Raw genomic sequence first — 13,156 nt, forward strand, 5'->3', positions numbered from 1 at the left:
ATCTTTGTAATTGGTTTTTTAAAAACAGCAGAACACTCCTGTTGTACAGAGGATCTTTGAACAATGTTTTTTGTTTTTTAAATTATAAAAAACAGCAGTGCACTCGTCTTCTAGAGGATCTTTGAATAATGTTTGTGTAGTACATTTTTAAAAACAACAGAACACCCTTGTTTTCTAGAGGATCTTTGAAATATGTCTTTAAAAGCAGCTCAGCACTCCTGTAATAAAGAGGATCTTTGAAAAATGTTTTTTTTATTAAATTCTAAAAAACAGCAGTGCACTCTTGTCTTTTAGAGGATTTTTGAACAATGTATGTTTAGTAGATTTGTAAAAACATCAGAACAACCCTCTCTTATGAAGGATCTTTGAATATGTCTTTAAAAGCAGCAGGGCGCTAATGTCATATAGATGATCTTTGAATAATGTTTTTGAATATTCCTAAAAAAAAACCCAACAGAACACTCTTGTCTTTAAGAAGATCTTTAAATATGTCTTTAAAAGCAGCAGAGCACTCCTGTAATAAAGAGGATCTTTGAATAATGTTTTTTTAAATTAAATTCTAAAAAACAGTAGTGCGCTCTTGTCTTCTAGAGAATTTTTGAATAATGTTTGTTTAGTAGATTTGTAAAAACATCAGAACAACCCTCTCTTATGAAGGATCTTTGAATATGTCTTTAAAAGCAGCAGGGCGTTCCTGTAATATAGATGATCTTTGAATAATGTTTTTGTATATTCCTAAATAAAAAACAGCGAAACACTCTTGTCTTCAGGAAGATCTTTGAAATAGGTCTTTAAAATCACCAGAGCACTCTTGTTGTATAGAGGATGTTTGAACAATGTTTTTTTTCTTTTTTTTTCTTGTATTCCAAAAAACAGCAGTGCACTCTTGTCTTCTAGAGGATCTTTGAATAATGTTTGCGTAGTAGATTTGTAAAAACATCAGAAAATCCCTGTTTTCTAGAGGATCTTTGAATATGTCTTTAAATGCAGCAGAGCGCTCCTGTAATATAGATGATCTTTGAATAATGTTTTTGTATATTCCTAAAAAAAACAGCGAAACACTGTTGTCTTGACGAAGATCTTTGAAATAGGTCTTTAAAATCACCAGAGCACTCTTGTTGTATAGAGGATGTTTGAACATTTTTTTTCTTGTATTCTAAAAAAAAGCAGTGCACTCTTGTCTTCTAGAGGATCTTTGAATGATGTTTGGGTAGTAGATTTGTAAAAACATCAGAAAACCCCTGTTTTCCAGAGGATCTTTAAATATGTCTGTAAAAGCAGCAGAGCGCTCCTATCATATAGATGATCTTTGAATAACGTTTTTGAATATTCCTAAAAAAAAAACAGTAGAACACTCTTGTCTTCAAGGAAGATCTTTGAAATATGTATTTAAAAGCAGCACAGCACTCCTGTCGTGTAGAGGATCTTTGAATATGTATTTAAAAGCAGCAGAGCGCTCCTGTCATATCTTTGCATATTGTTTTTGTACACTCCGTAAAAAAAACCCAGAACGATCTTGCTTTCTAGAGGATCTTTGTAATTGGTCTTTAAGAGCATTCTTGTTATATAGAGCAGTGGTTTTCAAACTTTGTCCACCAAGTACAACCATAATGACCAACATTAAAATGCAGTAGCATAGTAGGTCTAAGTATTCATTCAAAACAAGACAGGGGTTTTATGTAAATGTTTTTGGCCACTGTAACATTATACACAATTTGAACAGTAACACTGTGTTTAAATATTTCATTAAGTGATTATTTGACCACTAGAGGGAGCCCGTGTACACTTTGAGAATCACTGATATAGAGCAGGGGTCGGCAACCCAAAATGTTGAAAGAGCCATATTGGACCAAAAATACAAAAACAAATCTGTCTGGAGACGCAAAAAATGAAAAGCCATATTACATACAGATAGTGTGTCATGATATATAAATTCAATTATGAGGACTTAAAGGAAACTAAATGAGCTCAAATATAGCTACAAATGAGGCATAATGATGCAATATGTACATACAGCTAGCCTAAATAGCATGTTAGCATCGATTAGCTTGCAGTCATGCAGTGACCAAATATGCCTGATTAGCACTCCATATAAGTCAATAACATCAACAAAACTCACCTTTGTGCGTTCATGCACAACGTTAAAAGTTTGGTGGACAAAATCGGACAGAAAAAGAAGCGGCATAAATCACGTCTGAGAAAGTCGGAGAAAGTTATACATGTAAACAAACTAGGGTGAGTTCAAGGACCGCCAAAATTAGTAGGACAAAACGACACTCGCCAAATACTCGAATCAGTGAAGCATGTTTAATGTAAACAGTGTGCTTTATAGCAATTAGGGAGGTTTGTATCATGTTTGTCCTCCTACAGAAACCATATTAAAACAAAAAATATATATTTTTTCCCCCTCATCATTTTCTATTTTTCATTTATTTTTGAAAAAGCTCCAGAGAGCCACTAGGGCGGCGCTAAAGAGCCGCATGCGACTCCAGAGCCGCGGGTTGCCGGCGCCTGATATAGAGGATCTTTGACTAATGTTTTTGTATGTACTGTAGTTTGCTAAAAGAAAATATATTAGAGCACTCCTCCTGTCACATAAAAGATCTTTGACTATGTTGCAGACAGGTATGAGCCTGTGACCTTTGACCTTACCGCACCTGCAGCCTGCTGTTGTGCAATGTGGATGTTTCAGGAAGTGGGTGGGGCTTCGATTAAGGGTGGGGTAGTGAGAAGTGAAGCAGGGAAAAGTTTGAGTGGGGGGGGGGGGGTGTCAGGTCTTCCTGGTCGTGGTCTTCCTGTTGTTGCGCTGCAAGCCGCACAGGAAGTGCTTTTTTTTTACCTTCCGCCTCACCAAGAATGCCCCAGGATGAGTTGTGCACAAAAGAAGACGGACATGTCCCCCCTCCCCATATCATTGATCAGTGTTTTTCAACCTTTTTTGAGCCAAGGCACATTTTTTTGCGTTGGAAAAATGCAGAGGCACACCATCAGCAGAAATCATTTTAAAAAAAATCATTCTTCGTGGGGACATTGTTGATTGACATGTCATGTTCGGATGTACATTGTAGACACCGTATTTGCTCCACAGTAAGTCTTTGCTGTCGTCCAGCATTCTGTTTTTGTTTACGGTGTAGTCAGTTCCGTTGTAGTTTCGTTCTACATAGCCTTCCCTAAGCTTCAATGCCTTTTGTTAGGGGGCTATTCACCTTTTTATTTATTTTTGGTTTAAGCATTAGACACCTTTTTACCTACACCAGGGGTAGGGAACCTATGGCTCTAGAGCCAGATGTGGCTCTTTTGATGACTGCATCTGGCTCTCGGATAAATCTGAGCTGACACTGCTTAACACAATAAGAAATGACTAATTCCACTTGTAATCAAAGTGTTAGAAATAAAGTTCAAAATATTAAACATGCTCATGCATTTGAATCCATCCATCCTTTTTCTACCGCACTTGTTCAAGAAATTGCATGATTTATTTATTATTGTTTTTTTTAGGGCTTGCCCTCCTGGGGGTTCTTCAGACCACCAAGCTCCGACATGAAAGCCTGTTTCAGGGTTACGATATTTTTTAATTTTTCAATAAGTCTCTCAGTTGCTTTCCAGCAATTGTCTTTTTCTCTTTCATTCTCGCTCGCGCTCTGGCTCCAGCTCCAACCCTGTCTCTCCTCCCGGCTGCTGCTTATAACAGAGCGACAGGTGATTAGATAACAAGGCCCAGATGGGCCGTCTACGCACCTGTCGCTGATTTCGAGGCCGGTCCTGGCACACCCCGCTTCGCTGCAGGCCCGCAGGCCACGCCCCTCCACAGTTAGCTTCAGAATATCAACGTTATTACAAAGAATAAGAGACCTATTAGACTCTAGTAATGTTGGTCTTACTTAAAAATGCACACGTTTAGTTGTGTTCAGTGTTGGAAAAAAATGATATGGCTCTTGCGAAAATACATTTGAAAATATTTGGATTCTTGGCTCTCTCAGCCAAAAAGGTTCCCGACCCCTGACCTACACACTGCTTCCCGCTGTTTCCGACATCTACAAAGCAATTAGCTACCTGCTGCCAAATACTGATATGGAAGAGTATTACACGGTTACTCTGCCGAGCTCTAGACAGCACCGACACTCAACAACAACACATCATTTGCAGACTATAATTACTGGTTTGCCAAAAGTATTTTTAACCCAAATAGGTGAAATTAGCTCATCTCCCACAGCACACCAGACTGTATCTCACGGCACACTAGTGTGCCGCGGCACAGTGGTTGAAAAACACTGTCATAGAAAATAAGGGGCAGGGTCTTCATCCCGCCAGGTCAATGGCGTTGTCCCTAGGAGCTGTGGTTGCTGTCGCCCATGGCAACAGAGGTTTTTAGGGAGGCATGAGCAGGGACAGCTGGCAGAAGGGGGGGTGGTGTGGGGGGGGGGGGTTACTAAACCTCCTAAGCCAATCACATTGCAGCCGCCCTTTTGGCTGCCGGCCTCTCATTGGCTGTTCATGTGTGGCCCCCTGCAGCGAGAGGGAGGGGTGATGGACAGAGAGGGGCGGGGCCAGTCCGCACAGTCAGAGCTTGAGGACGAAGAGCGGGAGTCTCTCCTCCACTTCCACGCGCGTCACCATGCGCGTGCATGGAGGCTCCAGCCTCGCCTCGGTGACGCCACGGCGGCCACGTTGTTCTTGTTGTTGTTGTTGGGAATACTGGAGAGTGGGAGACGCAGCCATGGCCAAGAACAGGAGGCGGGAGGAGGGTCGCTGAAGACATGGAGCAGGTGAGGTTTCCCGTGGAAGTGTGCGTGTACGTGTGCGTGTGTTGCGTCAGCTCAGGGCGTGTATGTGTCGAGCATCCCCTCAGGAGGTGACACTCCCTCGTCCCCTCCTCACAAACAACATGGCTCACGTCGCGCTCCCGTTAAATATGGAGGTGTGTGCTCATCCTCACCTTCACGGCTGACAAATGTTCCACGACGTCCCCATCCTTCCCCCCCACCACCATGGCCCCTTCCCCACTCTTGCCACCTTGCTCCTGGGTGACGTCACACGTCCTCCCGCCAATAAGAGAACCCGGAGGCCTTCATAATGTATGGAGTGCCCACCCGCCCGACTTGCTCAGGGTGACCATAGCTAACCCACCCACTCTTGTAGAGGTGATGTCATCAGATACTATACTACACTGTTTGTACTATATGTACTATTTTTACTATACACTATTGTATGTACTATATATACTATACTGTATGTACTATATTATGTACTATGTAATATATTTTAAATATAGAACATATGGTACATACTTGTATAATAAAATATTCTTTTATTATACAAGTATGTACCATATGTGCTATATTTCCTAGATGTACTATATGTGCTATATGGACTATACAGGTATACTGCATGTACTATATATAGATATGTACTATTTTTACTATACACTATTGTATGTACTATATATACTATACTCTATGTACTATATTATGTACTATGTAATATATTTTAAATATAGCACATATGGTACATACTTGTGTAATGAAATAATATTTATTATACAAGTATGTACCATATGGGCTATATTTACTAAATGTACTATATGTGCTGTATGGACTATACAGGTATACTGCATGTACTATATATAGATATGTACTATTTTTACTATACAGTATTGTATGTACTATATCAATCAATCAGTCAATGTTTACTTATATAGCCCTAAATCACTAGTATATACACTATACTATATGTACTATATTTACTATACAAGTATGAACCATATGTGCTATATTTAATAAATGTGCTATATGGACTATACAGGTATACTGCATATACTTCATACAGATATGTACTATATAGTTTTTTATGTACTATGTATACTATACTGTATGGACTATATTTACTATACAAGTATGTACCATATGTGCAATATTTACTAAATGTACTATATGTGCTATATGGACTATACAGGTATACTGCATGTAATATATACATATATATATATATATATATATACTATTTTTACTATACAGTATAGTATGCTCTATATATACTATACCATATGGACTATATTTACGATACAAGTATGTACCATATGTGCTATATTTACTAAATGTACTATATGTGCTATATGGACCATACAGGTATACTGCATGTACTATATACAGATATGTACTATTTTTACTATACTGTACTATATTTGCACTATACTATATGTACTATATCTACTATACAAGTATGTACCATATGTGCTATATTTACTAAATGTGCAGTAAGGACTATGCAGGTATACTGCATGTACTATATACAGCTATGTACTATTTTTACAATGCGGGTATGCACTCTATGTAAAAACTATATAGTACTATTGAACACAGAAATATAGTATTCACTCTATTAGGCACACCTGCACAGCCTGTTAAAGAATAATATTGCTGTATTGAACTATAAGCACATGTAAACTATACTCAAAAACTACTGCCACCTAGAGGATAACTGAGGATTCACAACCAGTGCTTAAAAACAGCAGCACAGTCCCGTCATTTAGATGATCTTTGGTTATTTTTAATTTTTTTGCATAACATCACTAATCTGTGGATGTTTGACTGGTGTTTTTGCAGTCAGTCTTAAAAAAAAACAGCAAAGCGATCCCGTAGAAGGAAAGATCTTTGACAGAGGCCCCCGCCCAATCCTAAAATAAAAAATAAAAACGCTCCTGTCGTATAAAACATCTTTGACTCAAGTTTTTGCAATAGGACCTTAAAAGCAGCAGATTGTCCCTTTACTATAAAGGATCTTTGATTAGCCCTGTGATGAGTTGGCGACTTGTCCAGGGTGTACGCCGCCTTCCGCCCGAATGCAGCTGAGATAGGCTCCAGCACCCCCCGTGACCCCAAAAGGGAGAAGTGGTAGGAAATTGATGGATGGATGGATCTTTGATATTTTTTTTCTCCAGTAGGTGCTAAAAAAACTGCAGAATACGTTTGTCGTATACATGATCTTTGAAATTACTGGTTTTTCAGTAGAAGCTTAAAAACAGCAAAGCAATCTTATACAGTAAAGGTTCTTTGACAGTGCCCCCCCCCCCCCTCACGCACACACAAAAAAAATATTCCTCTTGTCATATAGGATCTTTGATTGATGTTTTTGCAGTAAAAAAGCAGAACATTCATTTACTTTAAATGGCCCAGTGGATGCTTAAAAACGGCAGAAGACTCTTGTCATATACAGGATCTTTGACATGACTATTTTTGCCCCATACCACCATCCCCCAATCCCCCCCCCCCAAAAAAACTTGCAGAGAGCACCTGTCATACAAAGGATCTTTGACCGATTATTTCTTTACAATAGGTGCCTAAAAACAGCAAAAGCGCTCCGTCATAGAGTATCTTTGATTGATGTTTTTGCAGTAGGTGCTTAAAAACAGCAAAACGCTCTGTCATTTAAAAGATTTTTGACCAGTGGGTTTTTTTTCAATAGGATGTTAAAAACAGCAGAGGCAAAGCACTCTTGTCATTTAAAGGGTCTTTGACTTGCCTAGTGTGTGAATGTGAGTGTGAATGTTGTCTGTCTATCTGTGTTGGCCCTGTGATGAGGTGGCGACTTGTCCAGGGTGTACCCCGCCTTCCACCCGAATGCAGCAGAGATAGGCTCCAGCACCCCCCGCCACCCGATCGGGACAAGCGGTCGAAAATAGATGGATGGACTTGTGTTTTTTCCACTAGGTCCTTTAAAAAACAGCAGAGTACTCCTGTACTTTGAATGATCTCTGACTAGCAGCATTTTTTGCGGTCGGTTCTTAAAAACAGCAGAGCACTCCTATCATATAAAGGATCTTTGACTACTGTTTTTTTCTTGAAAACAGTAGAGTGCTCCTGTTATATAAAGGATATCTGATTTATGTTTTTTCCAGTAGGTGATTTAAAACAGCAGAGCATTTCTGTCATATAAAAGATCTTTGAGTGATTGTTTTTTTTGCAGTAGATGCTTAAAAACAGCAAAGCATTCCTGTCATATATAAAGGATCTATGACTACCGTATTTTTTTCTTAGGTTCATAAAAACAGCAGAGTGGTCCCGTTATATAAAATATCTTGACTGGTGCTGTTTTTTTTTTAAGTAGGTGTTTAAAAACAGCAGAATTCTCCTGTCACAGAATTTCCTCCCCGGGATTAATAAAGTGTTTCTGATTCTGATATAGAGGATCTTTGACTAGTGTTTTTTGCAGCAAGTTCTTAAAAACAGCAGCGCACATGTGAGCATTGTGAAGTGAAGTGAATTATATTTAAATAGCGCTTTTCTCTAGTGACTTAAAGCGCTTTACATAGTGAACCCCAATATCTAAGTTACATTTAAACCAGTGTGGGTGGCACTGGGAGCAGGTGGGTAAAGTGTCTTGCCCAAGGACGCAACGGCAGTGACTAGGTTGGCAGCAGCGGGGATTGAACCTGGAACCCTCAAGTTGCTGGCACGGCCACTCTACCAACCGAGCTATACCGTTGTTGCCTTTTTAAAGACAAATTTTGTGTGTACTTATTGTTGTTGTTGTGGTTGTGAGAGTGTACACACACACACACACACACACACACACACACACACACACACACACACACACACACACACACACACTTGTTCACATCCATTAATGTTATTGATTGACGGGCTGCATGCCAGCAGATTCAAGGTAACTATTACTGCTAGGAATACTTATTATACTCATTATTATTTATAATGTGTGTGTGTGTGTGTGTGTGTGTGTGCGTCTGTGTGTGTGTGTGTGTGTGTGTGTTTGTGTGCGTGTGTGTGTGTGTAGAAGTTGCTTACAAGGCTCAGTGACGTGGTAGCAGAGGATACAATGACGTAATGTCCAAATATGATTATGCCGCTTCCTGTTGGGTCATGTGACCGCGAGGATTATTGTTGTTTTGTAGCGAGGCCATGGAGCTTTATCTTCGCCTTGTGTTTCCTCTTTGCGTGTTTGTTGTCTCCAAAGTGTCATCATTGGCCAGCCAGTGTGACTCACGAGTGTACAGACACTCAAGTGACATCATCGAAAACATTAAACATGCGACAACTTGCACTTACTTTGTTTACATTGATGAAAAAGCCACTTCTAAAAGTTACTTTTCCCCCCCTAAATGTAAATCTGTTCTACCTTTTATTATTAACAGTGCTTAACTTCTTTATACACTTGTAACACACTTCAAATGTCACCATGTCGTTCGTTTTTTTACATCGGGGTTACCCAAACTTTTCCTGCTAAGGTCCACAGACGGACAAACTAAAGGATCCGGGGTGCATTTTGGTAGTTTTCACCTTCAATACCTGTACAAAATACACATTTAAAAAAAAAAATCTAGAAAATTTTATTTCGAAATAAATTTTTGGTGTAGATGCTGAAGAGCCAAAGCCGAACTGAAATGACAAAAGTTTTCACGCTGGCCAGATAGCTCAAAGAAACAAAAAATATGAGCAAAATGAGCTGAAAAAACAACATGCTAACAGTACTATGCTAACATGCTAAAATATAATGCTCACAGCTAGCATTAGTGAAATACCAAAACATATGACAGTGTGGTCTATACCAGTGGTCCCCAACCACCGATTGGTACCGGGCCGCAGAAGATTTTTTTATAAATTTTCATTAAAAATTTCCCCCCAATTTTTTTTTTATTAAATCAACATAAAAACACAATATACACTTACAATTAGTGCACCAACCACAAAAACCTCCCCTTTTCATGACAAAAACATCTCTTTTTCATGACAAATTATTAAGCGTTGACCGGTCCGCGGATACAAAAAGGTTGGGGACCACTGGTCTATACTAGCTAAATTAGCTAAAAAGATAGCATGCTAAAATGCAAACTGTAAAATACGTCAAGTACCAAAATATATTAATGAGATTCAAGCCTGTTAAGTTAGCTAAAACATGATAATATTTAGCATGCTAAAATGCTAACTAACATGTGTCAAGCACCAAAATATATTGCTGAGATGCAAGCCTGTTAAATTAGCTAAAACATGCTACTATTCAGCATGTTAAAATGCTAACTAACATGCGTCAAACACCAAAATATATTACTGAGATGTAAGCCTGTTAAATTAGCTAAAACATGCTAATATTTAGCATGCTAAAAGGCTAACTGTAACATGCGTCAAGCACCAAAATATATTACTGAGGTGTGTGCCTGTTAAAATAGCTAAAACAAATGCTAATTTTAGCATGTTAAAATGCTAACTGTAGCATGCCATAAATGCCAAAATATATTACTCTGCATTGTGTGCCTGAAAAATGTGTTTAAGATGATAGCATGCTAACATTAGCATGCATCAAGTACTAAAATAAGACTAAAGTGTATACCTATAAAATTGGCAAAAAAATTTTTTAAATAGCATACTAACGTTTGCATGGTAGCAGGTATCATTTATTAAGTAAAAAAAATATTTAGCGCTTAGTTGTATACCTGCAAAATGACCAGAAAAGCTAGCATGCTAATATTTCAATGTTATATTTATCGGCGTTTAAAAAAATAGCTACTACGCAAATGGCCCCCAGGATGCACTATACGATATTATTTGACTGGTGGTGTGGAACGGTGGTCATGCATGACGCAATGCATGGCCTCATATTTTTCAAGCGGCAATCTTTTCTTCGTTCGGGACAGTCGTGTATGCTAAGCTAGCTCTGAGAGCGATGGCGGAATTAGGGCCAGGGCCTCGTTCTGTCACATCGCAGCCACGGACAAGATCGTCCCGCAGCAACGTCGGGCGGACCGACACCGGCAGAGCAAATGAAAGGAGCGTTATTCGCCCCCCAGGGATGACCAGAACGTCACGCTCCGTTTGAGTCATCAGCGCTTTTTCGGTCAATAGTCATTAGGGTGGACCTGGGCGGGGCCTCCTGCTGCTCTTGCTGCTGCTGCTGACCACATCCATCAGGAGACAACTTCTCTCTGCTTTAACGAGCGTGTTGTCTTCATGATGGAGCAAGACCACCAAGCAGGGACGTTAGCTGCAGACTCATGCTTGCTTCTTAGCCAGCTGGATGGCAGCTTAGCACTTCAGCACAGTCACTTGGCACTTTTTAGAGAGGTGGTGCTTGGACCAGGTGGACATTTGGGTGAAGATCTGTATATAGGTGCCGACATCGCATTTATTAAAACAATTAAAATAATAAGACAATACAAATGGCAACATCCACCATTTAATCCTCATTGTTCAGCAAGTGTCCGCCCTGAGATCGGTAGGTTGTGGGTTCAAACCCCGGCCGAGTCATGCCAAAGACTATAAAAATGAGACCCGTTACCTCCCTGCTTGACACTCAGCATCAATTGTTGGAATTGGGGGGTTAAATCACCCAAAATGATTCCTGGGCGCGGCCACCGCTGCTGCTCACTGCTCCCCTCCCCTCCCAAGGGGTGATCAAGGGTGATAGGTCAAATGCAGAGAATAATCTTGCCACACCTAGTGTGTGTGTGACAGTCATTGGTACTTTTAACTTTAACTTAAAGTACTTTTAAAAAGTAAATAAAGTTTTACCAAAAAAGTGATCGGATTACTAACGGAATCTTTAGTAAATGTAATCAACTACTAAGCATATTAATGAATGAGTTACTTAAGAACAAAAAAAAACACTTCAAATACCTGGCATATGCAGTTGAGAGATGTTTCATGAGAGCAGAGTGCATACTTGCCAACCTTGAGACCTCCGAATTCGGGTGATGGAGGGGGGTTGAGGTGGGCGAGGTTGAACAAAACCAGGGTAGTTTGCAGTTAAAGGAACAAAACAACCATTTTCATAGGTTGAAGGCAGTAACAACAAACTCATTGTTAAATTAAATTAACGCAAATAATTCGATAAAAAAATATAAAATTTAATAATGATAATAATACATTATATTGTTTATTTTATTAAATTAATTACATTTATTTTATTGAAATTCTTTTAGTTGTATGTCACTTTTCTTTTTCTTTGGCTCATTTATTAATGTAAATTGAAATATTGCTATAAAATCTTATTAATTTAAAAAAAATGACAAAACCAAGATAGTTTGCAGTTAAAGGAACAAAACAACAATTTTCAAGGGTCCAATGTTGTAGCAACAGACTCATGGTTAAATTAAATTAAATCAAACAATTACATTAAAAATAATGCTGCAAGGGATTCTAGATATTTGTTCTGATATCAACCAAAACGTTATATACAGTTGTGGACTTAACACATTATTCTGCCTAATTTTGTTGTGATGCCCCCCGCTGGATGCATTAAACAATGTAACAAGGTTTTCCAAAATAATTCAACTCAAGTTATGGAAAACAATTCCAACATGGCACTGCCATATTTATTGTTGAAGTCACAAAGTGGCAGGGTTGAGGTGGGGGGGGAGTAGCAGGGGTGTATACTGTATCATCCCGGGAGAGTTAGTGCTGCAAGGGTTTCTGGGTATTTGTTCTGTTGTGTTTATGTTGTGTTACAGTGCGGATGTTTTCCCAAATGTGTGTTAGTCATTCTTGTTTGGTGTGGGTTCACAGTGCGGCGCATATTTGTAACAGTGTTAAAGTTGTTTATACGGTCAGTGTGACCTGTATGGCTGTTGACCAAGTATGCCTTGCATTCACTTATGTGTGTGTGTGTAAAAGCTGCATATATTATGTGACTTGGCCGGCACGCTGTTTGTATGGAGGAAAAGTGGATGTGACGACAGTTTGTAGAGGACACTAAAGGCAGTGCCTTTAAGGCACGCCCCCAATATTGTTGTCCGGGTGAAATTCGGGAGAATGGTTGCCCCGGGAGATTTTTGGGAGGGACACTGAAATTCGGGAGTCTCCCGGGAAAATCAGGAGGGTTGGCAAGTATGGCAGAGTGTGCCTTTAAAAGCTAATGACCCTGGAAACGCAACCACCCACCCTCTCCACCGACGGCGTCTTGTTTGCTTTATAGTTTTTCCGTGGGAGGAGGCACCAGACTTGTAATTCTCGTCCAAAACACTAAGGGACAGTATCTCCCGAAGGAGAACTACAGAAGAGATACAGTGTGGTCTCTTCCTATGAAGAGTGACTATGTACAACCACTAAACCACAACGACGACAACTTTGGAACTAGTCATTCACAATAATCAGGTTAATTTTAATGGACCTTTTACTTATAAACCTTTATGAAGATGGATTGTGCA

At 39.4% G+C, this 13,156-nt stretch overlaps 1 protein-coding gene across 1 annotated transcript in view; it reads left to right on the forward strand.

Moving 5' to 3' along the window:
* The first annotated feature begins 4,556 nt into the window (after window positions 1–4,556).
* The window catches only part of arhgap23a (Rho GTPase activating protein 23a), a 158,098-nt gene continuing 149,498 nt past the window's right edge, over window positions 4,557–13,156 (forward strand). Inside the window, exon 1 of the mRNA XM_061905464.1 lies at window positions 4,557–4,766. Coding sequence (XP_061761448.1) covers window positions 4,758–4,766 — 9 coding nt within the window. The 5' untranslated portion in view covers window positions 4,557–4,757. The remainder of the gene's footprint in view (window positions 4,767–13,156) is intronic.

This window comes from Nerophis ophidion, linkage group LG07 (assembly GCF_033978795.1).
Source record: "Nerophis ophidion isolate RoL-2023_Sa linkage group LG07, RoL_Noph_v1.0, whole genome shotgun sequence".
NCBI classification, from domain to species: domain Eukaryota; kingdom Metazoa; phylum Chordata; class Actinopteri; order Syngnathiformes; family Syngnathidae; genus Nerophis; species Nerophis ophidion.